A 26,963-nucleotide genomic window follows, 5' to 3' on the forward strand; every position below is an offset into this window, starting at 1 on the left:
AGCACCTGAGGCCCTTTCACCACCTTCAGTGGAGAAGCACAACCACCACAGCAGCAGCAAGCAAGCAATGCCCAGCAGAAGCAAGGTGGCACCTGGGTGGCTACTGGAGGCAGCCCAGGGGAAAATCCATCAGGAAGGCAGGAAAATGAGGCTTAAAGAGCCACAGGGAAGGATTAAGTTTGGGCAAGCTGAGGGCCTTGAGCCCCAAACCAGCTGCTGTGGTTGGGCTTGGCTTGTTTCCACCCTCTCCCTCCCTCCTTCCCCCCCCTCTCCACTTATCTCTGCTGCACTTTAACTGAGGAGGTCAATGCTGACCCTTCCTCCAGTTCCAGGCAATAAACCTTTTTGTTTGTTGCTTTAAAAGTTCAGATGATTAACCTCCTGCCCTTTTGGGGGCTGGGGTTTTTTTTGGGGGGGGGGGGACACACACATACAAGTGCCTGGAATCCAGGAGCAAAAGAAAGAGAAGATTCTTTCCCACCCCCTCCCTCCCCTCCCCTCCTTCCCTTCCCTCCCTCCCCTGACATTTTTAAGGCTAAACTAAGACATGTTCAAAGCTTCTGTAAACATCTCCTCTTCTTTTCCCCTCCCCCTCCCCTCCTCCCCCCCAGACTTGTTGCACAATTTGAAGAGTTTCCCCAACTGCAATTTGGAAATGAGGTAATTTTGGTGTGCTCAAAGAAAAGGTCCTTCTGGTGGAGGGGGAAGGGGAGGGGGAAGAAGAGTTGGGGATGGGGGGCGGGGGGGAAGAGAGGAACTTAGCTGAGCGGCGTTGGCCAATCTGAACACTGATCCAATTGGGATGGGAGAGCTTCCCCAGCAGGCTCCACAGCACTTGCCAGCAGCTGGGCTTCAGTTAGTGATCTTCTCAATTTCATCCAAGTCATCAGTATCCAATTTGTTGATCTTTTTGTCTGGGGGAGGGGGGAAAAAAACCACAAAGGAAGGGATGAGAAGCTCAGCCTGAGGCAGCGGTGAGCAGCTGCAGCCCAGAGAGCCAAGCAGGGCCTGGGCTGCAGCAGGAGAAGTGTGGCCAGCAGGGCCAGGGAGGGGATTCTGCCCCTCTGCTCCACTCTGCTGAGACCACAGCTGCAGCTCTGAGGCCAGTGCTGGAGCTTCTGTGCCAGGAAGGGTCTGGAGGGGCTGGAAGGTGTCCAGAGCAGGGCCAGGAGGAGGAGCAGAGGGCTGGAGCTGCTCTGCTGTGAGGACAGACTGAGAGAGTTGGGGTTGTGCAGGCTGGGGAGGAGAAGGCTCCCAGGAGACCTCATTGTGGCCTTCCAGGATCTGCAGGGGGCTCCAAGAAAGCTGGGGAGGGACTAAAGGAGCTGGGGTTGCTTAGCCTGCAGAAGAGGAAGCTCAGGGGAGACCTTCTTGCTCTCTCCAACTCCCTGAAGGGAGGCTGGAGCCAGGTGGGGGTTGGTCTCTTCTCCCAGGCAGGCACTCAGCCCCAGAACAAGAGGACACAGTCTCAAGCTGTGCCAGGGGAGGTTTAGGTTGGAGGTGAGGAGAAAGTTCTTCCCAGCAAGAGAGATTGGCCATGGGAATGTGCTGCCCAGGGAGGTGGTGGAGTCCCCATCCCTGGGGGTGTTCAAGAGGGGCTTGGATGTGGCACTTGGAGCCATGGTTTAGCTGTCAGGAGGTGCTGGGTGCCAGCTTGGACTTGCTGAGCTCTGAGCTCTTTTCCAACCTTCTTGGTTCTAGGATTCTGTGACTTTTGAGGGTGTCAGGGAGGGATAGGCCTAGGGGGGGATGGAGCAAAACTGGAAATGGGGAGATTCAGCTTGGATGTGAGGAAGAAGTTCCCCAGGAGGGTGGTGAGAGCCTGGCTGGTTGCCCAGGGAGGAGGTGGTGGAAGCCTCCTGCCTGGAGGTGTTTGCAGCCAGGCTGGAGGTGGCTGTGAGCAACCTGCTGCGGCGTGAGGTGTCCCTGGCTGGGGCGCAGGGAGGGGGTTGGAACTGGCTGAGCCTTAGGGGTCCCTTGCAAGCCTGCCAGCTGTGTGTCTCTGAGGGTACATACTGAAATGCTCCTGGATTCTGTTGAGGATGTTCATGCTGTGCTTGCTGTCCACCATGTTGATGGCCAGGCCCCGCTTGCCGAAGCGCCCGGTGCGGCCGATGCGGTGCAGGTAGGTCTCGTTGTCTGGGTTGCCATCCTTGTCCACAGGGAGGTCGAAATTGATCACCACAGAGACCTGCTCCACATCAATCCCTGCCCCAGGAGAGAGCCATCAGGTCAAACACACAGCTGCACCTCAGCTAGGAGCTGCCTGCCCCCAGCCTGCTCCCCCTGTGGTCAGGTCACCCAGCGGGGCAGTTCCCGGCGGCTCTCGGAGCTGCCTCCACGTGGAGTCAGAGGCTCCTTACAGGGCACTCTGAAGGAGTTCCACCACAGCACCCCACTGAAACAGCCAGGGGAAAAGCAGCCCTGGAAATGCTTTAGCCCAACAGGACGCTCACAAGGCAGCAATGGGCCCAAGAAGGGATCAGGGCTGGGCCCCAGCCTGTTCAGTATCTTCATTGATCTGGAGGAGGGGATGGAGTCCATCAGCAGTGAGTCTGCAGCTGACAGCAAGCTGGGGGCAGGAGTTGAGCTGTTAGAGGGCAGCAGAGCTCTGCAGAGGGACCTTGCCAGGCTGGGCAGAGGGGCAGAGGCCAAGGGCAGGAGACTGAACACATCCAAGTGCCAGGTGCTGCACATTGGCCACAGCAACCCCAGGCAGTGCTACAGGCTGGGGGCAGAGTGGCTGAGAGCAGCCAGGCAGAGAGGGACCTGGGGGTGATGGGTGACAGCAGCTGAACAGGAACCAGCAGTGTGCCTAGGGGGCCAAGAAGGCCAAGGGCATCCTGGCCTGCAGCAGGAAGAATGTGGCCAGCAGGAGCAGGGAAGTCCTTGTGCCCTGTGCTCAGCACTGCTTAGGCCACACCTGGAGTCCTGTGTCCAGTTCTGGGCTCCTCAGGTTAGGAAAGAGGTTGAGCTGCTGGAAGGTGTCCAGAGAAGGGCAAGAAAGCTGGGGAGGGGTCTGGAGCACAGCCCTGGGAGGAGAGGCTGAGGGAGCTGGGGTTGCTTAGCCTGCAGAAGAGGAGGCTCAGGGGAGACCTTCTTGCTCTCTGCAACTCCCTGAAGGGAGCTTGGAGCCAGCTGGGGGTTGGGCTCTTCTGCCAGGCAGGCACCCAGCCCCAGAACAAGAGGCCACAGTCTCAAGCTGTGCCAGGGGAGGTTTAGGCTGGAGGTGAGGAAGAAGTTCTTCCCAGCAAGAGAGATTGGCCATGGGAATGTGCTGCCCATCCCTGGAGGTGTTTAGGAAGAGACTGGATGGGGTGCTTGGTGCCATGGTTGAGTTGATCAGATGGTGCTGGGTGATAGGTTGGACTGGATGAGCTCAAAGGTCTCTTCCAACCTGGTTAATTCTATTCTAGTCTATTCTAGTCTAGGGCCAGTGGCAGCCTGGGGTGCATCAAGACCAGCAGGTCAAGGCAGGTTTCTCCTCCCCCTCTACTCTGCCCTACTGAGGCCACATCTTGGGAGTTGTGTGTCCAGTTTGAGAAGGGCAGGGACTTGCTGGAGGTGGTACAGAAAAGAGCTACACAGATGCTGAGGGCTCTGAACATCTCTGTGTGAGGGAAGGCTGAGAGAGTTGAGGCCTTCCAGTCTGCAGAAGAGCAGCCTGAGGAGGGATCTCATCAGTGCTGATCAATACTTCAAGGGTGGGTGTCAGAAGGATGGGACCAGTGACAGGGCAAGGGGCATGAACTTGACCCTAAGAAGTTCCTTGAGGAGGAGCTCCTTTAATTTAGGGCTGGTGGAGCACTGGAGCAGGCTGCCCAGGGTGGTGGTGGAGTCTCCATTCCTGGAGACATTCCAAACCCCCCTGGGACATGTTCCTCTCTAGGTGCCCCCTGCCTTGGCAGGAGGGTTGGACTCACCCTCCAGAGGTCCCTTTCCAACCCCTGCTGCTCTGTGATTCAGCTCCCCCCTTTGGCAACTCCTCCTCTCCAAAGCTTTTTAGCCTTCCTCTCCCCTCCAAGTGCTGTGTTAACTGCTCTAGGAGGTCCAATTGCACCACAAATTCCTGCTGCAGTTCAGGGCTTTCCCATGATTCAGCACCCTGTTTACTTTAAACCCTGAGGGGCAGAGGTCCCAGCCAGGCCTGGATGCCAGAAGCTCTCCCAGGATGTGGACTTTTCCACCTGGAGCTGCCTGCAAGCAACCCTTTGTTTACCACAGGCACCCCTCTGGGCCCAGAGGTGCAGGAATTGCTTGAAGGGCTTTGATTTATCCACTTGGACACCCACAAGTCCATGGGACCGGATGGGATCCATCCTAGGGTGCTGAGAGAGCTGGCAGATGAGCTGCCAAGCCACTCTCCATCATTGTCCTCCAGCCCTGGCTCACTGGAGAGGTCCCAGGTGACTGAAACTGGCCAAGGTGGTCCCCAGCCACAAGAAGGGACGGATGGAGGAACCTGGAAACTCCAGGCCAGTCAGCCTGACCTCAGTGCCAGGGAAAGTGATGGAGCAGATTATCCTGGCAGCAATAACTGCTCACCTGAAGGATGGCCAAGGGCTCAGGCCCAGCCAGCATGGATCCAGGAAGGGCAGGTCCTGCCTCTCCAACTTGATCTCCTTCTATGATCAGGTGACTGCCTGGTGGTTGTGGGGCAGGCTGTGGATGTGGTCTGCCTGGACTGCAGCAAGGCCTTTGACACCATCCCCCACAGCAGACTGCTGGCTAAGCTGGCAGCCCCTGGCTTGGACAGCAGCTCTCTGAGCTGGGTTAGGAACTGGCTGGAGGCTGAGCCCAGAGAGGGGTGGGGAATGGTGCCACAGCCAGCTGGCAGCCAGGCACCAGTGGTGTGCCCCAGGGATCAGTGCTGGGCCCCAGCCTCTTTAACATCTTCATTGATGATCTGGATGAGGGCATTGAGTCAGTCAGCAGCAAGTTTGCAGATGACACCAAGCTGGGAGCAGATGTTGGTCAGTTAGAGGGCAGAAGGGCTCTGCAGAGGGACCTTGACCCACTGGACAGAAGGGCAGAGGCCAACAGGATGGCATTCAACAAGTCCCAGTGCCAGGGGCTGCACTTTGGCCACAACAACCCCAGGCAGTGCTACAGGCTGGGGGCAGAGTGGCTGAGAGCTGCCAAACAGAGAGGGACCTGGGGGTGCTGATTGACAGCTGCCTAAACATGAGCCTGCAGTGTGCCCAGGGGGCCAAGAAGGCCAATGGCATCCTGGCCTGTATTAGGAATAGTGTGGCCAGCAGGAGCAGGGAGGTCATTGTGCCCCTGGACTCTGCACTGGTTAGGCCACTCCTGGAGTCCTGTGTCCAGTTCTGGGCTCCTCAGGTTAGGAAAGAGGTTGAGCTGCTGGAAGGTGTCCAGAGAAGGGCAACAGAGCTGGGGAGGGGTCTGGAGCACAGCCCTGGGAGGAGAGGCTGAGGGAGCTGGGGTTGCTTAGCCTGCAGAAGAGAAGGCTCAGGGGAGACCTCATTGCCCTCTACAACTACCTGAAAGGTGGTTGGAGCCAGGTGGGGGTTGGTCTCTTCTCCCAGGCAACCAGCACCAGAACAAGAGGACACAGTCTCAAGCTGTGCCAGGGGAGGTTTAGACTTGAGGTGAGGAGAAAGTTCTTCCCAGCAAGAGAGACTGGCCATGGGAATGTGCTGCCCAGGGAGGTGGTGGAGTCCCCACCCCTGGAGGTGTTCAAGGGGAGACTGGACGTGGCACTTGGTGCCATGGGCTAGTCGTGAGGTCTGTCGGGACAGGTTGGACTTGATGATCCTTGGGGTCTTTTCCAACCTTAGTTATACTGTGATACAGGATGGAATGGCTGAGGGTGTGAGCTCCTTCCAAAGGCAGGCAGCCAGCAGTGGGCCTGGCTGCTCCTGCCCCTTCCCCAGCCCCTACCTCTGGCGCAGACGTTGGTGGTCACCAGCACCTTCTCCTTGCCCTCTCGGAAGCGCTCGATGACAGCAGCTCTCTGCTCCACCATCATCTCCCCACTGAGCAAAGCCACCTGGTGGCCTTCCTTGGAGAGCTCTGCTGCCAGCCAGCTCGCTGTCTTTCGAGTCTGCAACACACAGTGGGGGCCCAGCTCTGGCAGGCAGCTTGGAGCCAGCAGGAAGCAGCCCCCCGCCGAGCCCCGAGCCGGCGCCGTGCGCTCGGCAACCCCCGCCCCGGCCTGAGCCCCAGCAGCGTGGGCAGCAGGGGCACAGAGGGGATTCTGCCCCTCTGCTCTGCTCAGACCACCCCACCTGCAGTGCTGGGGCCAGCTCTGGAAGCCCAAACACAAGGAGGACGTGGGCCTGGTACGGTGGGTCCAAAGGAGACCGTGAAGATGAGCCAGGGGGCTGGAGCACCTCTGCAGAAGGCAGCAGGGCCAGGGAGGGGATTCTGCCCCTCTGCTCCACTCTGCTGAGACCACAGCTGGAGCTCTGGGGCCAGTTCTGGAGCCTCTGTGCCAGGAAGGCTCTGGAGGGGCTGGAAGGTGTCCAGAGAAGGGCCAGGAGGAGGAGCAGAGGGCTGGAGCTGCTCTGCTGTGAGCACAGCCTGAGGGAGTTGGGAGCTGTTCAGCCTGGAGAGAAGGCTCTGGGGAGACCTTAGAGCAGCCATCCAGTACCTGAAGGGGGCTGCAGGAAAGCTGGGGAGGGACTTTTGACCAAGGCCTGTGTAGTGATAGGTTGGACTCTATGATCTCTGAGGTCTCTTCCAACCTTGGTGCTACTGTGATAGGATGAGGGATGATGGCTTCAAACTGGAAGAAGCTGGATTTAGATGAGCCATGAGGGAGAAATCCTTCCCCATGAGGGTGCTGAGGCACTGGGACAGGTTGCCCAGAGAAGCTGTGGAGGCTCCAAGCCTGGAAGTGTTGAAAGCCAGGTTGGATGAGGCCCTGAGCAGCCTGCTCTGGTGCAAAGCCTTCCTGCCTGTGCCAGCAGGGTTGAAATCAGCTGATCTCTAAGGTCCCTTCCAACCCAAACCATCCTGTGGCTGGCTGATTCTGGCCTTGACTGGAAGCTCTGGGGCTGCTCAGTTTCTCTCCCTCCAAAGCACCCAGCTCTGAGTGCTGTGCTCAGCCCTGCTCCTTCATACCCTCTGCTCCCAGCTCTCTTAGCTGAAAGAGGAGAGGGTGCCTCAGCTCCCCCCCACCAGGAGCCCACCCTCAGTGGCCAGGTTCTCATTCATGCTCTGCTCCTCAGCTTCCACTCTTGAGGGATGACATCTAGAGGCTGAACAACTCCCAAGCAGCATCAAGTAAACAAAAGCACTCAGCTTGGAAATGCCAGGCTCAGAGCTGAGCCTGGTTGTGAGACCCAGCAGAGGCTCCACGTGGGTCTGAATTCAGCAGTTTGCCATCAGGATGTTTTCCCTCTGCTGAGCTCCAGCTTATGACTGATTAGGATCACATCTTGAGCAGAGGGAGCCAGAAGAGAATCCAAACAGAGGTTTTCCCTCCTGCCTGGGCCAGCTTTGGTGCTGCCAGCACTGGTTTGCAACTGAGAGTTAATATGGTGGCTTCCAGGCACCAAATGAAAGGCTCAGGGGGATCCCAGAGGAGGTCTCCCCAGCTACACAGTGCCAGGGGCATCAGCTGGGGAACTCCAAGACTTCCTCAGCCCTCTCTCTGAGCTCTTCTCAGCCCTTTGCCACCCTTGGGAGTGGGTTCTGGGGTTTTTTCTCTCAGTAGCCCTCAGCAATGGTTTGTTCTGCAAACCTGCACTGCTCTGATCTTTCCTTTGGGGAAATCAAGACCAAAACCAATGGCCAAGGCCAGAGAAACAAACCTGCTCTGGCTGGCATGGCTCTCCAGCTCTCACTGAATGGCTTGGGATGGAAGGGACCTGAGAGATCATCTGCTCCAACCTCCCTACTATGGGCAGGGACTCCTCTCAACCAGACTCAGCTGCTCAAGGCCTCATCCAAGCTGGCTTTGAACACCCCCAGGCAGGGAAGTTGTAGCCAGCTGGGGGTTGGTCTCTTCTCCCAGGCAGGCACCCAGCACCAGAATAAGAGGACACAGTCTCAAGCTGTGCCAGGGGAGGTTTAGGCTGGAGAGGAGGAGGAAGTTCTTCCCAGCAAGAGAGATTGGCCAGGGGAATGTGCTGCCCAGGGAGGTGGTGGAGTCCCCATCCCTGGAGGTGTTCAAGAGGGGCTTGGATGTGGCACTTGGGGCCATGGTTTAGCTGTCAGGGGGAGAGGGGAGAGGGGAGAGGGGAGAGGGGAGAGGGGAGAGGGGAGAGGGGAGAGGGGAGAGGGGAGAGGGGAGAGGGGAGAGGGGAGAGGGGAGAGGGGAGAGGGGAGAGGGGAGAGGGGAGAGGGGAGAGGGGAGAGGGGAGAGGGGAGAGGGGAGAGGGGAGAGGGGAGAGGGGAGAGGGGAGAGGGGAGAGGGGAGAGGGGAGAGGGGAGAGGGAGAGGGGAGAGGGGAGAGGGGAGAGGGGAGAGGGGAGAGGGGAGAGGGCTCCAAGGAGACCTAATTGTGTTCTTCCAGGATCTGAAGGGGGCTCCAAGAAAGCTGGGGAGGGACTTTTGAGGGTGTCAGGGAGGGATAGGACTGGGGGGGATGGAGCAAAACTAGAAGTGGGGAGATTGAGATTGGCTGTGAGGAAGAAGTTGTTCTCCAGGAGGGTGGTGAGAGCCTGGCACAGGCTGCCCAGGGAGGTGGTGGAAGCCTCCTGCCTGGAGGTGTTTGCAGCCAGGCTGGAGGTGGCTGTGAGCAACCTGCTGCAGTGTGAGGTGTCCCTGGCCATGGCAGGGGGGGGTTGGAGCTGGCTGAGCCTCGAGCTCCCCTCCAGCCCTGAGAGCTCTGTGATTCCAAAGCTCCCCACAAGGGACTCACGTGGCAGAAGATCATGGCCTGGGCGATGGTGATGGCGCCGTAGATGTTACAGAGGGCCTGGAACTTCTCATCTCTGTTGTTGCACAGCACATAGTACTGCTTGATGGTGTCCAGAGTCTCCTCCTCTCGCTTCAGTTTGATGATGTTGGGGTCTGGAACCACCTTCTGAGCAAACTTCCACACGGAGTCCTCGAATGTGGCAGAGAACAGAAGCATCTGGCAGTCCCTGGGGAGCATCCTGCAAGAGGGAGCACAAGGGGCAGGGGCCACGTGGCTCTTCCTGATGATGGGACTGGGCATAGGACCAAAGAGTTGTTTGGCTTAGGAAAAGACCTCTGAGATCATAGAATCCACCAGGTTGGAAAAGAGCTCAGAGCTCAGCAAGTCCAAGCTGGCACCCAGCACCTCCTGACAGCTAAACCATGGCTCCAAGGGCCACAGCCAAGCCCCTCTTGAACACCTCCAGGGATGGGGACTCCACCACCTCCCTGGGCAGCACATTCCCATGGCCAATCTCCTTCCAATCTCTCTTCCTTCTGGGAAGAACTTTCTCTTCACCTCCAGACTAAACCTCCCCTGGCACAGCTTGAGACTGTGTCCTCTTGTTCTGGGGCTGGGTGCCTGCCTGGGAGAAGAGACCAACCCCCAGCTGGCTGCAACCTCCCTTCAGGGAGTTGTCATAGACTCAATAAGGTTGGAAGAGACCTCAGCGATCAGCAAGTCCAAGCTGGCACCCAACACCTCCTGACAGCTAAACCATGGCTCCAAGGGCCACATCCAATCCCTTCTAGGTGTAGAGAGCAAGAAGGTCTCCCCTGAGCCTCTTCTGCAGGCTAAGCAACCCCAGCTCCCTCAGCCTCTCCTCCCAGGGCTGTGCTCCAGACCCCTCCCCAGCTCTGTTGCCCTTCTCTGGACACCTTCAAGTCTCTCAATGTCCTTCTTAAACTGAGGAGCCCAGAACTGGACACAGGACTCAAATCCAGCCTTCAACCCATGAGCAAAGCAGAATGAGAATCCCTAAACCACTTCTTTCGGTGCCTGGAAGGCTTAATGCTCATCTTCCACCACCTCCTGGAGCAGAGGGATCCAAGTCCTGAATCCTGACAAATGAATCAAGCCAGGGCCAGGGCTTAATCTTGGTGCTTTAGCAGTGAAGACACCAGTCTGGAATCCAGCCCTGCTCTCCCTCCATGGCAGAACCACCACAGATCCAAGGAACCAGAAACCCCCTGGGGCAGTGAGGAGGAGGGGAAAGGGCCACAGCTTGTGCCAGGGCTGGGTTAGGTTGGACATGAGGAACAATTCCTCTGCTGCAAGATCAGAGCTGAATATATCAGCTTAATCTTGGTGCTTTAGCAGTGAAGACACCAGTCTAGGATCCAGCCCTGCCCTGCAGAACAGCCACAGATCCAAAGAACCAGAAACCCCCTGGGGCAGCGAGGATGAGGAAAGGGCCACAGGTTGTGCCAGGGGAGGCTTAGCTTGGACATGAGGAACCATTGTTTTGCTGCAAGATCAGAGCTGAATATATCAGCTTAATCTTGGTGCTTTAGCAGTGAAGACACCAGTCTAGAATCCAGCCCTGCTCTCCCTCCATGGCAGAACCACCACAGATCCAAGGAAACTGAAGCCCCCTGGGGCAGCGAGGAGGAGGGGAAAGGGCCACAGGTTGTGCCAGGGCTGGGTTAGGTTGGACCTGAGGAACAATATCTTTGCTGCAAGAGTGGTCAGGCACTGGCACAGGCTGCCCAGGGAGGTGGTGGAGGCCCCAGCCCTGGAAGGGTTGAAGAAAGGAGCAGATGTGGCACTGAGGCTGCAGTGGTCACGGAGGTGCTGGGGACTGGATGTCCTCAAAGCCCCCTGCTTTGGGGGAGCCCTTACCTCTGAATGCGGATGCTCTGGTCCTGGTGGCCCTGGGTGGCTATCATCACATCAGCCTCATCCAGGACAAACACTTTGATCTTCTTGGGGTCTATGAATTTCAGCTTGGAACACCAGTCCAGCACCGTGCCGGGCGTGCCGATCACGATCTGCTCCGAGATCTTCTGCCCGCGCTCCACTGCCGAGCCAGAGAGGAAGGGGCTGTCAGCACATGGCTGCACTGCCAGCAAGGGCACCCTGCAGGAGCCTGCTGCACCTCCCAGCTGCTCTGCACCACCACAGACAGGCTCTGCCTGGCCTGGTTTCAGGCCAGCCAGATCCTCTCTCGCCTCCCACTGGGGCAGGGAAAATGGATAGGGCGGAGGAGGGCAGAGGAGGGCAGGAGGAGGGCAGGAGGAGGGCAGGAGGAGGGCAGGAGGAGGGCAGGAGGAGGGCAGGAGGAGGGCAGGAGGAGGGCAGGAGGAGGGCTGGAGGAGGGCAGGATTAACCAGGTTGGAAAAGACCTTTGAGCTCATCCAGTCCAACCTCTCACCCAGCACCATCTGATCGACTCAGCCATGGCACCAGGTGCCTCAGCCAGGCTCTTCTTTGTAGCTCTCTGTAAAACACTTTAACTGCTTTTCCATTTAAACTTTCCCTCACTTCTGCAATCCATTTGTGTGAGTCCCACACCTGGAGTCCTGTGTCCAGTTCTGGGCTCCTCAGGTTAGGAAAGAGGTTGAGCTGCTGGAAGGTGTCCAGAGAAGGGCAAGAAAGCTGGGGAGGGGTCTGGAGCACAGCCCTGGGAGGAGAGGCTGAGGGAGCTGGGGTTGCTTAGCCTGCAGAAGAGGAGGCTCAGGGGAGACCTTCTTGCTCTCTCCAACTCCCTGAAGGGAGCTTGGAGCCAGCTGGGGGTTGGGCTCTTCTCCCAGGCAACCAGCACCAGAACAAGAGGACACAATCTCAAGCTGTGCCAGGGGAGGTTCAGGCTGGAGGTGAGCAAGAAATTCTTCCCAGCAAGAGAGATTGCCCATGGGAATGTGCTGCCCAGGGAGGTGGTGGAGTCCCCATCCCTGGAGGTGTTTAGGAGGACACTTGATGGGGTGCTTGGTACCATGGTTGAGTTGATCAGATGGTGCTGGGTGATGGGTTGGACTGGATGATCTCAAAGGGTCTTTTCCAACCTGGTTAATTCTATTCCATTCCCTTCCTCAGCCCACTGCCTTCCTCAGCCCATTCCCTTTCCTCAGCCCATTCCCTTTCCTCAGCCCATTCCCTTTCCTCAGCCCATTCCCTTCCTCAGCCCATTCCCTTCCTCAGCCCATTCCCTTTCCTCAGCCCATTCCCTTTCCTCAGCCCATTCCTCTCCTCAGCCCATTCCTCTCCTCAGCCCATTCCTTTCCTCAGCCCATTCCCTTTCCTCAGCCCATTCCTTTCCTCAGCCCATTCCTCTCCTCAGCCCACTGCCTTCCTCAGCCCACTGCCTTCCTCAGCCCATTCCCTTCCTCAGCCCATTCCCTTCCTCAGCCCATTGCCTTCCTCAGCCCATTGCCTTCCTCAGCCCATTGCCTTCCTCAGCCCATTGCCTTCCTCAGCCCATTCCTTTCCTCAGCCCATTGCCTTCCTCAGCCCATTCCTTTCCTCAGCCCATTCCTTTCCTCAGCCCATTCCTTTCCTCAGCCCATTCCTCTCCTCAGCCCATTCCTTTCCTCAGCCCACTGCCTTCCTCAGCCCACTGCCTTCCTCAGCCCACTGCCTTCCTCAGCCCATTCCCTTCCTCAGCCCATTCCCTTCCTCAGCCCATTCCCTTCCTCAGCCCATTCCCTTCCTCAGCCCATTCCCTTCCTCAGCCCATTCCCTTCCTCAGCCCATTCCCTTCCTCAGCCCATTCCCTTCCTCAGCCCATTCCCTTCCTCAGCCCATTCCCTTCCTCAGCCCATTCCCTTCCTCAGCCCATTCCTTTCCTCAGCCCATTCCTTTCCTCAGCCCATTTCCTTTCCTCAGCCCATTCCTTTCCTCAGCCCATTCCCTTCCTCAGCCCATTCCCTTCCTCAGCCCATTCCCTTCCTCAGCCCATTCCCTTCCTCAGCCCATTCCCTTTCCTCAGCCCATTCCCTTTCCTCAGCCCATTCCCTTTCCTCAGCCCATTCCCTTCCTCAGCCCATTCCATAGAGGCCTTGAGACACTCCCCACCCCCCCCAGACAGGGCAGCATCTCTTATGGCAGCAGGGAGAGAAGAACAAGGAAGCGAGAGACTCGGCAGATAGATTCATGGGGTGCAGGACACCATGGGTATGAAACAGGCTACTTCCTGTGTCCTGGGCACTCCTGACACCAGAGGGGGGACCTCATGTGGCAGCAGCAGGAGGCACCCAGGCTGCCCTGCCCCAGTGCCTCAGCCAGGGGCTGCTGCTGCTGCCCTCAGCTCACTCACATTTATTGCCTCGGACGGCGTAGGCCAACTTCAGCTCCGGGTAGAACTTCCCCATCTGCTCGATCACTTTTCCTGTCTGCAGAGCCAGCTCATAGGTGGGGGAAAGGCACAAACACTGGAGGGACAGAAGGACAACAGGCTGGAGGTGGCAGGGCCCTGGGCCACAGCAGCACACTGCCCTTGGGAGGCCTTTGCTGCTGAGGTTTGCCTGACGACTAAGCCCCGCGTGGGTTCCGGGGGGCCTGAAAGCAGGGCAAGGAGCTGCAGGCCTGCTGCAGCCAGCTCTGCTTCTCAGATCCTCTGCCAGGGGACAGCAGTGACAAGGGACCCAGTGCCTACACTTAGACTAAGAGCTAGGAATGGCCTTTTTGCAAGGGCAGGAGCACTGCTCAGCTATCTCCTAAGGAGCTTGGGTTCCAAAGCTCTTCCTGGGCTGCCCGGGGAGGTGGCGGCGGCATCCAAAAGGGCTCACAGAAGGCCTGGCTGTGGTGCTGAGGGACATGGCTTTGGTGGTGGACTTGGCAGGGATGGGTTAACAGCTGGACTTGACCATCTTGGAGGTCTTGCCCAACCCTAATGGCTCTGTGACTCCTTGGGAGCTTCTGCTCTCCTGCCTGAGCTCTTTTTGCCTCGCAGCCCCCAGTTCCGCTTGCTCAGCCCCCTTCAGCCCCCAGCTCTGCCCTGATTCAATGCCTCCCAGAGTGCCATTCCCCTGAGCCAACCCTCCACAGAGCAAAGGCATCCTGGAGTGGTGCAAGGGAGGGCCTGGCAGGAACAAGCTGAAGCTCCTGAAGGGCCTTTCCCAGCCTCGAAGGCTCTGCCCCTCTCCTGCCTTTTGCGCTGTGGCAGGTCCCCACAGCCCCTGCTCAGCACTGCACAGGAGGGGCATCACAGAGGGAGGTTCCTTAAGCTAGGAGCTGACTGTCAAAGGTCTCAGCCTCTTCACTCCCCACCCCCAGCAGAGTCCCAGAGCAGGAGCATCACCTGTGGGTACTTGTTGCCGGGTTCCACTCGGCTCAGCATGGCCAGGACGAAGGCAGCTGTCTTGCCAGTACCAGACTGAGACTGTGCAATCAGGTTCTGGGGGCTGCAGAAGGCACAGGGGGCATGAGCTCAGCAGCTGGAGCCCCCAGGCAACCTCACCATGGCCTTGAAGGCTGGCCAAAACCCAGCAGAGGAGCAGTTTAAACCCCTTCCAGCTTCACCACTGCCCTGGACCCGGGGCCCAGCTCCGCCAGCTAAGCCCCCACAAGGCAGAAGGTCATCCCTGCCCCCTTCCAGCACCTCCTGCTATGGAGAGCTGGAGGGAAGCTGCTGCTCTCTGCCAGTACTTTAGCCACTTTTGCACATCTCCCCCTAGTGCCTGCACAGGCTGCAGCTCAGGGGGGCAGAGGAAAAGCAGCCCCTGCAGGCAGCACCCTGCTCCCACACCCAGGGCAGCCTCAGGGTTTCTTTGCTGCCTGGGGAACTGGGATGGACCTTGGGCACAGCACATCTTGGCCAGCCCCAGCAAGAGGACAGCCCCCAGGCTGCTGTCACACAGCTGGGGACCACAGAAACACTCTGGCATGGGAACTCCTTCATCACAGCCTGGACAGCTCCCCCATCCCCAGTCACAGACTGCACTGGGTTGGAAGAGACCCTCAAAGGTCATCTTGGCCAAGCCCCCCGCAGGCAGCAGGGACACCTCCAGCTGGAGCAGGCTGCCCAGGGCCACAGCAAGGCTGGTCTTGAATGTCTGCAGGGATGGAGCCTCAACCACCTCCCTGGGCAGCCTGTTCCAGGGGCTCCCCACCCTCACTGCTCTTCCTCTTGGTGTCCAACCTAACCCTGCCCTGCTCCAGATTCAAACCACTGCTCCTGATCCTATCCCCACAGCCCCTTCTGAGCAGTCCCTCCCCAGCCTGCCTGGAGCTCCCCTGCAGATATTGCAATGCAGCTCTGAGCTCTCCCTGGAGCCTTCTCCTCTCCAGGCTGAACAGCCCCAACCCTCCCAGCCTGTCCTCACCAGAGAGGTTCTCCCTGATTGTCCTTGCAGCCTTCCTCTGGGGGCCTGCTCCAGCAGGTCCATGTCTCTCTTATGTTGGCTGTCCCATAGCTGGATACCATCCTCCCCTCCAGAGCTCAGAGCACACTCCTCAGAGCACACCAAAGCCTCCCCTCCAGAGCTCAGAGCACACCAAAGCCTCCCCCCCAGAGCTCAGAGCACACCAAAGCCTCCCCCCCCGAGCTCAGAGCACACCAAAGCCTCCCCCCCAGAGCTCAGAGCACACCAAAGCCTCCCCCCCAGAGCTCAGAGCACACCAAAGCCTCCCCCCCAGAGCTCAGAGCACACCAAAGCCTCCCCCCCAGAGCTCAGAGCACACCAAAGCCTCCCCCCCAGAGCTCAGAGCACACCAAAGCCTTCCCTCCAGAGCTCAGAGCACACCAAAGCCTCCCCCCCAGAGCTCAGAGCACACCAAAGCCTCCCCCCCAGAGCTCACTCCTCAGAGCACACCAAGGCTGCTGGTGGGAGGGCAGCAGGGAGCAGGTACTCACGGCTCAGCCAGCATCATGGGCAGGGCATTCTCTTGGATCTTGGATGGCCTGTTGAAGCCCATGGCATAGACTCCCTGCAGCAGCTGGGGTTTCCTGAAAGCACAAGAGGGTGCCACCATGACCCCAGGGAAAGCACATTGGGGTTTTCCCCTCCCAAAACGAGGTGAGAAGGGGAAAGCCTTGGAAGCAGCCCCAGAGCTGCCCCTGCCCCAGGCACCACCCCAGCCACACCGCTGCCATCAGAGCCTGGAAGCCAGCAGAGGCAGCAGGAAACCTGCAGAGGAAGCTTTGCAGAAGCCCAGCCAGGAGGAAAGCAGCCCTCCCCAGCCCTGTGGGAGCACTGTGCCACAGCACTGGGCAACCTGAGCCACACTCTCACCACCCTCACCCTGAAGAGCTTCTTACAATCATGGAATCAATCAGGTTGGGAATGACCTCAGAGCTCAGCAAGTCCAAGCTGGCACCCAGCACCTCCTGACAGCTAAACCATGGCTCCAAGGGCCACAGCCAGTCCCCTCTTGAACACCTCCAGGGATGGGGCCTGCACCACCTCCCTGGGCAGCACATTGCCCAGCACAGGCTGGGGGCAGAGTGGCTGAGAGCAGCCAGGCAGAGAGGGACCTGGGGGTAGTGGCAGACAGCAGCTGAACAGGAGCCAGCAGTGTGCCCAGAGCATCCTGGCCTGCAGCAGGCAGAGTGTGGCCAGCAGGAGCAGGGAAGTCCTTGTGCCCTGTGCTCAGCACTGCTCAGGCCACACCTGGAGTCCTGTGTCCAGTTCTGGGCTCCTCAGGTTAGGAAAGATGTTGAGTTGCTGGAAGGTGTCCAGAGAAGGGCAACAATGCTGGGGAGGGGTCTGGAGCACAGCCCTGGGAGGAGAGGCTGAGGGAGCTGGGGTTGCTTAGCCTGCAGAAGAGGAGGCTCAGGGGAGACCTCATTGCTCTCTGCAACTCCCTGAAGGGAGCTTGGAGCCAGGTGGGGGTTGGGCTCTTCTCCCAGGCAGGCACCCAGCCCCAGAACAAGAGGACACAGTCTCAGGCTGTGCCAGGGGAGGTTCAGGCTGGAGGTGAGGAGAAAGTTCTTCCCAGCAAGAGAGATTGGCCCTGGGGATGTGCTGCCCAGGGAGGTGGTGGAGTCCCCATCCCTGGAGGTGTTTAGGCAGAGCCTGGCTGAGGCACTTGGTGCCATGGTTGAGTTGATCAGATGGTGCTGGGGGAGAGGTTGGGCTTGATGATCTCTGAGGTCTCTTCCAACCTGGTCTGTTCTATTCTATTCTAAGAGAACTCTTTGCTGATGACCCCCAAGGACAACCTGAACCCCAGGGGAACTCTTTGCTGATGCCCCTCCAAGAGCTCCTGGAGTGCTGTAGTGGTGCCCAGCAGCAGAGGCTCTCCCCCCAGTGCAGGTAACAGGCTCCCTGGAGAGCTTCCCCCTCAGCACAAGAAGCTTTTCAGGCCCCTGGCTTTCAGAGGAGGGCTGCAACAAAGGCCCTTTGAAAGCAGCCCCTTGTGGTGCTCAGCAGGGAGGACCTGCAGAGCTGCTCTGCCACAGTTGCCAAGGACACACCAAGCCAGAACAATCCCAAGGCTCAATTAGTCCAACTGGCTCCTCATTAACCCACTTGGAGCTCTGGCTGGTGAGGGACTGGAACCAGTCTGACAGGCACTGCACAACTGGGCTTGTTGGAGGAGTTCAAGCACTAACAACCACCCAAGTGAAACAACATCCTGCCAGCTCCCAGCCTCAGCAGCTCCCAGTTCCCTGGGGAGCTGCAAAGGAGCAACAAAGCTGAGACCACAGCACTGCTGAGGCTGGGACAGGCTTTTCAGCTCACCAAGTCCAACCAGTAACCCAGCACTGCCAAGTCTGCTGCCCCTGTCTGTGCTCAGCACTGCTGAGGCCACACCTGGGGTCCTGTGTCCAGTTCTGGGCTCCTCAGGTCAGGAAAGAGGTTGAGCTGCTGGAAGGTGTCCAGAGAAGGGCAACAGAGCTGGGGAGGGGTCTGGAGCACAGCCCTGGGAGGAGAGGCTGAGGGAGCTGGGGTTGCTTAGCCTGGAGAAGAGGAGGCTCAGGGGAGACCTTCTGGCTCTCTGCAACTCCCTGAAGGGAGCTTGGAGCCAGGTGGGGGTTGGGCTCTTCTCCCAGGCAAGCAGCACCAGAACAAGAGGACACAGTCTCAAGCTGTGCCAGGGGAGGTTCAGGCTGGAGGGGAGGAGAAATTTCTTCCCAGCAAGAGGAATTGGCCCTTGGGATGTGCTGCCCAGGGAGGTGGTGGAGTCCCCATTCCTGGAGGTGTTCAAGAGGGGCTGGGATGTGGCCCTTGGAGCCATGGTTTAGTTGTCAGGAGGTGCTGGCTGCCAGCTTGGACTTGCTGAGCTCTGAGGTCTCTTCCAACCTTATTGATTCTATGCTTCCTTGCTTCCCAAACCACCAGCACCTGCCTGAGCCTCCCCTGCTCTGCTGGGGAGCTGCTGCTGGAACACCACCTGTGACACAGCAAAGCTCTCACTCTGCAATTCAATCAGCCAGTGCCAGTGGTGTGGAAGGACAGCCCTCCTCCTCCTCCTCCTCACCACTCAGCTTATCACACACCAGACCAAAAGCCACAGGTTCAAACTCAAGAGGAGCTGATGAGAGAGAGCAGGAATGGAAATGAGCTTGGTGGAGATGGAAGCTTCCACAAGCTGGAAGCTTTCTGGAGCTAAAACAATTCTCCTTGCATTTAGAACCACAGAATCCATAAGGTTGGAAAAGAGCTCAGAGCTCAGCAAGTCCAAGCTGGCACCCAGCACCTCCTGACAGCTAAGCCATGGCTCCAAGGGCCACATCCAAGCCCCTCTTGAACACCTCCAGGGACAGGGACTCCACCACCTCCCTGGGCAGCACATTCCCATGGCCAATCTCTCTTGCTGGGAAGAACTTTCTCCTCACCTCAAGTCTAAACCTCCCCTGGCACAGCTTGAGACTGTGTCCTCTTGTTCTGGTGCTGGGTGCCTGGGAGAAGAGACCAACCCCTTCCTGGCTACAACCTCCTTTCAGGTAGTTGTAGAGGGCAATGAGGTCACCCCTGAGCCTTCTCTTCTCCAGGCTAAGCAACCCCAGCTCCCTCAGCCTCTCCTCCCAGGGCTGTGCTCCAGACCCCTCCCCAGCTTTGTTGCCCTTCTCTGGACACCTTCAAGTCTCTCAATGTCCTTCTTAAACTGAGGAGCCCAGAACTGGACACAGGACTCCAGGAGTGGCCTAAGCAATGCAGAGTCCAGGGGCACAATGGCCTTGCTGCTCCTGCTGGCCACACTCTTCCTGATGCAGGCCAGGATGCCATTGGCCCTCTTGGCCACCTGGGCACACTGCTGGCTCATGTTTAGGCAGCTGTCAATGAGCACCCCCAGGTCCCTCTCTGTTTGGCAGCTCTCAGCCACTCTGCCCCCAGCCTGTAGCTCTGCCTGGGGTTGCTGTGGCTGAAGTGCAGCCCCTGGCACTGGGACTTGTTGAATGCCATCCTGTTGGCCTCTGCCCATCTGTCCAGCCTGGCAAGGTCCCTCTGCAGAGCCCTTCTGCCCTCTAACTGACCAACATCTGCCCCCAGCTTGGTGTCATCTGCAAACTTGCTGCTGACTGACTCAATGCCCTCCTCCAGATCTTCAATAAAGATATTGAACAGGCTGGGGCCCAGCACTGATCCCTGGGGCACCCCACTGGTGCCTGGCTGCCAGCTGGCTGTGGCACCATTCCCCACCACTCTCTGGGCTCAGCCTCCAGCCAGCTCCTAACCCAGCTCAGAGAGCTGCTGCCCCAGCCAGGGGCTGACAGCACAAGCGAGTCAAGGCTCAGGCTCAAGGAGCAGGCTTCCCACCACTGAGTGGGCTGCAGGAGGCAGGCAGGAGGGAGGCTGTGGGCAGGACAGCTGTGGGGGCAGGGCAGCCTGGGGCTGAGCACTCACAGGCGGAGCTCCTCGAAGGACTTGACGGAGTAGAGCGGCGAGGCAGGGTCCCGCTGCAGCACCTCCACCTGGTTGGTGGTGGCCACCAGGTTGCTGCGGATCAGCTTGTTCAGCAGGGACTGGGCAGCCCTGTCCTCTGGCAGGGGAGGGGGAGAGGGGCGAGGGGGAGAGGGCAAGGGGAAGGGGGGGAGAGAGGGGAAGGGGAGAGGGGATCGAGGGGAAGGGGGGGAGAGAGGGGAAGGGGAGAGGGGGGTGAGGGGAAGGGGGGGGAGGGGGGAAGGGGAGAGGGGGGCGAGAGGAAGGGGGGGAGAGAGGGGAAGGGGAGAGGGGGGCGAGGGGAAGGGGAGGGCGAGGGGAAGGGGGGGGCGAGGGGAAGGGGGGGGCGAGGGGGGAAGGGGGGGCAGGGAGAGAGGGGCGAGAGGGGCAGGGAGAGAGGGGCAGAGAGGGGCAGGGAGAGAGGGGCAGGGAGAGGGCCAGAGGGGCAGGGAGAGAGGGGCAGGGAGAGAGAGGGCAGAGAGGGGCAGGGAGAGAGGGGGCAGAGAAAGGGGCCAGAGGGGCAGGGAGAGAGGGGCAGGGAGAGAGGGGCAGGGAGAGAGGGGCAGGGAGACAGAGGGGAGGGAGGGGCAGGGAGAGAGGGGCAGGGAGAGGGGCAGGGAGACAGAGGGGAGGGAGGGGCAGGGAGACAGAGGGGAGGGAGGGGCAGGGAGACAGAGGGGAGGGAGGGGCAGGGAGAGAGGGGAGAGAGGGGCAGGGAGACAGAGGGGAGGGAGGGGCAGGGAGACAGAGGGGAGGGAGGGGCAGGGAGACAGAGGGGAGGGAGGGGCAGGGAGACAGAGGGGAGGGAGGGGCAGGGAGAGAGAGGGGAGAGAGGGGCAGGGAGAGAGAGGGGAGAGAGGGGCAGGGAGAGTCAACCCCAGCCTGCCCCGCCACAACGCGGCCTCCCCGCGCCGGCTCCGCAGGACAAGGTGGATCCCGGCCCTGGAATTCAGAGCAAGGCCACAGAGGAGCCCAACCCCCCCTGAAGCACCCCCAGGGGCCCAGAGGTCCACATCTCACCCCCAGCAAAGCAAAGCCAAGGGACTGAAGGGGAACCTTCCCCAGGCAGAACGCTGCTGAGTTCAGAGCCACAGAGTGACAGAAAGGGTTGGGCCGGAAGGGACCTTAAAGCTCAGCCAGTTCTGACCCCCCTGCCATGGGCAGGGACCCCCTCCCCCCACCAGCCCAGGGACCCTCCTCCCCCCCAGCCCAGGGGGACCTCCCCTCTCCACCAGCCCAGGGGGACCCCCCCTCCCTCCACCAGCCCCAGGGACAGGCCCTCCCCCCCAACCCCGGGACCCCCTCCCCACCAGCCCAGGCTGCTCAAGGCCTCATCCAACCTGGCCCTGACCACCTCCCTGGGCAAGCAGTGGCAGTGCCTCACCACCCTCACTACAAAGAATTTCTTGCCAGAGAGGGCTGAAAGGGCTCCAGGGCCAAAGAAGCAGCCAGGGCTGAGGGTAAGGGAGGTGGGAGCCTGAAGGTTGAAGCCCTGCACTCTGGGCTTTGCTGTTTTTAAAGCCCCCCAGAAGAGGCAGAGCCAGCATCCACCTCTGAAGAGCCAGGAAAGCCTCTTGGTGTTGCTCCAGCAGCTCCAGCCCCACCTTCTCCAGCTGCTCCTGCAGCCACTCCTGCCCCTGAGGCCTTTGCTGTCCCCTTATTTCCACTCCAATTCAGGAGGCTCCCAAGTTACTGCAGGGCCCAGCAGCTTTAGAAGGGTTAGGGCCATGCCTTACAATCAGGTCCTTGGGGCAGGACACAGGATCAGCCATGCTGGGCCATGAGGCAGCCTCAACAAAGAGCTGTAACTCAATTCCTTCCTCAGACTCCTTGAGGAAGCCTTTCCCAAGGCAGCACTTACCCTTCTCCTCATCCTCTGTCTTCTCCACATTGTCATCAGCCTTGATCACAGCACCTGAATGAAAGCAAGGAAGGGTTTGGGGGTGGTGCTGTTTCATTTCAGCTCTGTGCTTCCCTTCTGCTGGAAGTTCTGGACTAATGGGGAAGGCACTTGAGCAGCAGCAGCCCAAACCCACCAGAGAAACCACTTCTGTCAGCCCCTGGCTTGGGCAGCAGCTCTCTGAGCTGGGTTAGGAACTGGCTGGAGGGCTGAGCCCAGAGAGTGGTGGGGAATGGTGCCACAGCCAGCTGGCAGCCAGGCACCAGTGGTGTGCCCCAGGGAGCAGTGCTGGGCCCCAGCCTGTTCAGTATCTTTATTGATGATCTGGAGGAGGGCACTGAGTCCATCAGCAGTGAATGTGCAGCTGACAGTAAGCTGGGGGCAGGAGTTGAGCTGTTAGAGGGCAGCAGAGCTCTGCAGAGGGACCTTGCCAGGCTGGGCAGATGGGCAGAGGCCAAGGGCAGGAGACTGAACACATCCAAGTGCCAGGGGCTGCACATTGGCCACAACAACCCCAGGCAGTGCTACAGGCTGGGGACAGAGTGGCTGAGAGCAGCCAGGCAGAGAGGGACCTGGGGGTGCTGGTGGACAGCAGCTGAACAGGAGACAGCAGTGTGCCTAGGGGGGGGCAAGAAGGCCAAGGGCATCCTGGCCTGCAGCAGGAAGAGTGTGGCCAGCAGCAGCAGGGAAGTCCTTGTGCCCTGTGCTCAGCACTGCTGAGGCCACACCTGGAGTCCTGTGTCCAGTTCTGGGCTCCTCAGGTTAGGAAAGAGGTTGAGCTGCTGGAAGGTGTCCAGAGAAGGGCAAGAAAGCTGGGGAGGGGTCTGGAGCACAGCCCTGGGAGGAGAGGCTGAGGGAGCTGGGGTTGCTTAGCCTGCAGAAGAGGAGGCTCAGGGGAGACCTTCTTGCTCTCTGCAACTCCCTGAAGGGAGGTTGGAGCCAGGTGGGGGTTGGGCTCTTCTCCCAGGCAGGCACCCAGCCCCAGAACAAGAGGCCACAGTCTCAAGCTGTGCCAGGGGAGGTTCAAGCTGGAGGTGAGGAGAAAGTTCTTCCCAGCAAGAGAGATTGGCCATGGGAATGTGCTGCCCGGGGAGGTGGTGGAGTCCCCATCCCTGGAGGTGTTTAGGCAGAGCCTGGCTGAGGCCCTTGGTGCCATGGTTGAGTTGATCAGATGGTGCTGGGGGAGAGGTTGGACTGGATGAGCTCTGAGGTCTCTTCCAACCTGGTTCATTCTGTTCTGTTCCACACCCATCTGAGAGGCTGTAACTCACCATTGGCATCTGCTTTGGGTTTCTCCTCCTTCAGGTTTAAACTGCTCAGCTACAAGTAGAGGGAGTGAAAACAAAAGACACAGGATCAGAGCTGTGCAAGAGCCACTGTGCCTCAGCTCCCCTGCTGGCCAGGGCAACCTGGGCTCCCACCAAGGCTTCCAGGCTCAGCAGTGAAAAGCCAAGGTGAATGTGCTGAAGTTAGTGAGGTGAGCTCAATTCCAAGAGCCTGGAGACCACTATCCCATCCTCTGAGCTGTGATGACAAGGGGGAGAAGAGAGCTGACTGCTGGCCCCTGTGCCCTCTGCTCTCCTGCTCACACACAGGAGAAGACTTCCAACTCCAGGGTGGGAATCTTGAGCAGTCCTGGGAGACAGAAACTGCTCCAGGGTGAGATCTGCTTTCACCCCTCAGAAATGTGATGGGGAGAGGAGCCCTGAGGGTCTCCCTGGAGCTGGGTTAAAGCTCTCTGTGCTAAAGAGCAGCCCCTGAGCAGCAAAAGAAACCAGACCCAAAGCACCTCAGACAAACTGAGGACAGGGGGAAAGGGAGACTTGGGGCTCCTGGGAGGCTCCTGGGAGTCAGAATGCAGGTTTGGTGACCAGCTCTGAGGTGGTGCTGCTGGCAGGGCTGCATCTGAAGGCTTCCAATTAGCTCAAAGGATTAACAATGACATTAAAATAGGAAGGAAGGTTGGTTTATTTTCCTCCTCCTGTTGAGTCCTCCTAAATCCTGGCAGCCCCAGGCCAGGGTATCCCAGAGGCAGTGCTGCCAGCAGGACCCCAGTTGAATAGCTGAGGAGAAGGCTCTCCCTGCCCCTTCAGTGCCTCAGAGCAGAAAGTAAGGGGAAAGGGGATGGGGAAGGGGATGGGGAAGGGGATGGGGAAGGGGATGGGGAAGGGGATGGGGAAGGGGATGGGGAAGGGGATGGGGAAGGGGATGGGGAAGGGGATGGGGAAGGGGATGGGGAAGGGGATGGGGAAGGGGATGGGGAAGGGGATGGGGAAGGGGATGGGGAAGGGGATGGGGAAGGGGATGGGGAAGGGGATGGGGAAGGGGATGGGGAAGGGGATGGGGAAGGGGAAGGGGAAGGGGAAGGGGAAGGGGATGGGGAAGGGGATGGGGAAGGGGATGGGGAAGGGGATGGGGAAGGGGAAGGGGATGGGGAAGGGGAAAGGTTTTTCCGGGCTGGCTGTCGGTGAGGAGGAGGCGGCGGCAGCGCAGCCCCGGGGACCCCGCGGCTCCGGGCCCGGCCGGGGCCGCTCTCCCCCCGCGTCCCCGCTGGCCACTCACCGACTCGGCCGCCGCCTCCTGCTCGTCCACGGCCAGGGCCCAGGAGTCGGTGGCCATGTCCGGGCCGGGGCGCTGGCGCCGCGCTCGCCGGGACCAGCAGCAGCACAGCAATGGCGCCGGGCGCGGGAAGGGCGCAGGCGCCGCCGGGGCTCCCCCGCCCCCAGCGCGCCGCCGGAAACACAAACCGCGGCCCCGCGTTCCGCCTGCGCGCACGGCCGGCCCGGAGGGGAACGCAGCGGGCACAGGGGCGGGGGCAGGGGCGGGGGCAGGGAGACTGGGGCGGGGGCAGGGGCGGGGGCAGGGACAGGGACAGGGGATGGGGAAGGGGAAAGGGAAGGGGAAGGGACAGGGACAGGACCAGGGGCGGGAGCGGGGGCGGGGACAAGGGCAGGGGCAGGGATAGGGATAGGGTGACAGGAGCAGGGGGGTAGGGGCAGGGGAATAGGGGCAGGGGAAGGGGGACAGGGGCAGAGGCAGGGGCAGAGGCAGGGGCAGGGGCAGGGGGACAGGGGCAGAGGCAGGGGCAGGGGCAGGGGGACAGGGGCAGAGGCAGGGGTAGGAGAGGGGACAGGGGCAGGGGGACAGGGGCAGAGGCAGGGGCAGGGACAGGGGGACAGGGGCAGAGGCAGGGGTAGGAGAGGGGACAGGGGCAGGGGGACAGGGGCAGAGGCAGGGGCAGGAGCGGGGACAGGGGCAGGGGGACAGGGGCAGAGGCAGGGGTAGGAGCGGGGACAGGGGCAGAGGCAGGGGTAGGAGCGGGGACAGGGGCAGGGGGACAGGGGCAGAGGCAGGGGTAGGAGCGGGGGCAGGGACAGGCGCAGGGAGAGTGCAGGGGTGAGGGAGGGGCACATCGGGGCGCTGCGGGCAGATGGTTTCCATGCAGGGGTGATCTGGTCCCTGGGTGCTGTGGGGCTGGAGTCTGTGCCTGCCTGGTGCCTGGCGTGGGGTTAGGGTCAGAGCCAGCCTCACTGCCTGGTGTGGGGCTAGGGTCAGAGCCAGCCTCGGTGCCTGGTGTGGGGCTAGGGTCAGAGCCAGCCTCGGTGCCTGCTGTGGGGCTGGGGTCTGTGCCTGCCTCTGTGCCTGCTGTGGGGCTGGGGTCAGAGCCAGCCTCGGTGCCTGCTGTGGGGCTAGGGTCGGGGCCAGCCTCGGTGCCTGGTGTGGGGCTAGGGTCGGGGCCAGCCTCGGTGCCTGCTGTGGGGCTGGGGTCTGTGCCTGCCTCGGTGCCTGCTGTGGGGCTGGGGTCTGTGCCTGCCTCGGTGCCTGCTGTGGAGCTAGGGTCAGAGCCAGCCTCGGTGCCTGGTGTGGGGCTGGGGTCTGTGTTCCCCATGTGAGGGACCCCCTCTGGGAGGTGAGGCTGGGAGGACGGGAGTCAGCGGTCGTTGTGAGGAACTGCAGCTGTCTGGCTGTGAGCCGGAGCTGGAGGTGAACAACAAGGTTGGGGAATGAGTCACTGAGGTGTAGACGTGGCAGGAACATGGAAAAGCCATTTGTGTCCTGTCACTCCCCGGGGAGGAGGGGCTGGGTGCTACCCAGTGCCAAACCTGCTCTGCAGAGCTCCTGGGATAAAGGTGAGAGAAAGCAGGAAGGAGTGTGGGAAGGGGCTGTGGAATTCCCTTGCTGGGCTGCCCTTCCCTGTGCAGCAGTTGTGCTTCCTGGAGCCTGGGGTGGAAGGAGCAGCCCTCAAGGAGGATCTTCATTTGTCTTTCTGTTCCATGTGGCAGGAGAGGTGAAGTGGCCAAGCCTGTAGGCAGCAGCCAGAAGTTCCCAAGGCAATGGTCACTTCCTTGTCTCAATTTCCCTCTCCCTTTTAATGCAGACACAGAGCCACCTCACTCATTCCTGTGCCTCCCTCATTCCTCTCCTGTGAGGACAGGCTGAGAGAGTTGGGGTTGTCCAGTCTGGAGAAGAGAAGGCTCCAAGAAGACCTCATTGTGGCCTTTCAGGATCTGAAGGGGGCTACAGGAAAGCTGGGGAGGGACTTCTGAGGGTGTCAGGGAGGGATAGGACTGGGGGGGATGGAGCAAAACTGGAAGTGGGGAGATTGAGATTGGATATGAGGAAGAAGTTGTTCCCCAGGAGGGTGGTGAGAGCCTGGCACAGGCTGCCCAGGGAGGTGGTGGAAGCCTCCTGCCTGGAGGTGTTTGCAGCCAGGCTGGAGGTGGCTGTGAGCAACCTGCTGCGGTGTGAGGTGTCCCTGCCCATGGCAGGGGGGTTGGAGCTGGCTGAGCCTTGAGCTCCCTTCCAACCCTGACAGTTCTATGCTTCTGTAATTCATTCCCACAGCCTGGAACTTTCCATCTGGGCTGTTGGCTCCTTCTGTGCATGAGAAATCCTCTCCACACCTCCTAATTTTGATGCTATTGATGTGTTGGGGCCAGGCAGGACCTGAGCCCTTCACTGTTGCTCTTCAAACCCCCTTCTGATTTGTTTTCCCCGTGGTTATCAGCTATTAGCTGATCTTTCCTCCTGCATCTAATTAGGTTGCCTCATCAGAAGTGAGAGCCCTGCTTCCCTCTGCTTAGCAGGATTGCCTCCACATCCCCCCCAGCCACACACACAGAGGAACTTTGGGGGTCTGGCAGCTTGGAGAGGTGACATCATGGCTTGTTTTTTCCATGGCAACCCAGGAGGATGCTGGATGCAGGAGCTGAACGTGAGGAGATTGGCAATGAAGGGAGCAGGCAGCCAGAAGCCAGGCTGGGGTGCTGGGGACTTCATTGGGGGGGAAACCAAGGAGAAACCTGGCAAGTCCCATGGGATGAATGGAATGGAATGGAATGGAATGGAATTGACCAGGTTGGAAAAGACCTTCAAGATCATCCAGTCCAACCTCTCCCCCAGCACCATCTGATCAACTCAACCA

General features: G+C 59.9%; 1 protein-coding gene across 1 annotated transcript; it reads right to left on the reverse strand.

Annotated features, from left to right (window-relative positions):
* Window positions 1–747: 747 nt before the first annotated feature.
* LOC104302519 (ATP-dependent RNA helicase DDX19B) lies at window positions 748–24,199 on the reverse strand. Its single transcript, XM_054175901.1, has 12 exons — window positions 24,101–24,199; window positions 22,810–22,858; window positions 21,500–21,553; window positions 19,603–19,738; window positions 15,666–15,758; window positions 14,112–14,214; window positions 13,128–13,242; window positions 10,715–10,892; window positions 8,834–9,071; window positions 5,905–6,067; window positions 2,017–2,208; window positions 748–914 (listed from the first exon to the last, which is right to left on the reverse strand). The coding sequence occupies exons 1-12, from the start codon at window positions 24,155–24,157 to the stop codon at window positions 853–855; spliced, it is 1,440 nt and encodes a 479-aa protein (XP_054031876.1). The 5' UTR covers window positions 24,158–24,199; the 3' UTR covers window positions 748–852.
* Between the last annotated feature and the right edge of the window lie 2,764 nt (window positions 24,200–26,963).

The sequence above is a fragment of the Dryobates pubescens genome, chromosome 33, assembly GCF_014839835.1.
Source record: "Dryobates pubescens isolate bDryPub1 chromosome 33, bDryPub1.pri, whole genome shotgun sequence".
Lineage (NCBI taxonomy): Eukaryota > Metazoa > Chordata > Aves > Piciformes > Picidae > Dryobates > Dryobates pubescens.

Coding starts and splice junctions, on each gene's coding strand:
- LOC104302519 (XM_054175901.1), bottom strand. CDS start 24,157: ATGGCCACCGACTCCTGGGCCCTGGCCGTGGACGAGCAGGAGGCGGCG. Junction 21,554..22,809: donor ACCCAAAGCAGATGCCAATG/GTGAGTTACAGC, acceptor GCTTTCATTCAG/GTGCTGTGATCAAGGCTGAT. Junction 915..2,016: donor CAGAATCCAGGAGCATTTCA/GTATGTACCCTC, acceptor CCCCTCCCCCAG/ACAAAAAGATCAACAAATTG.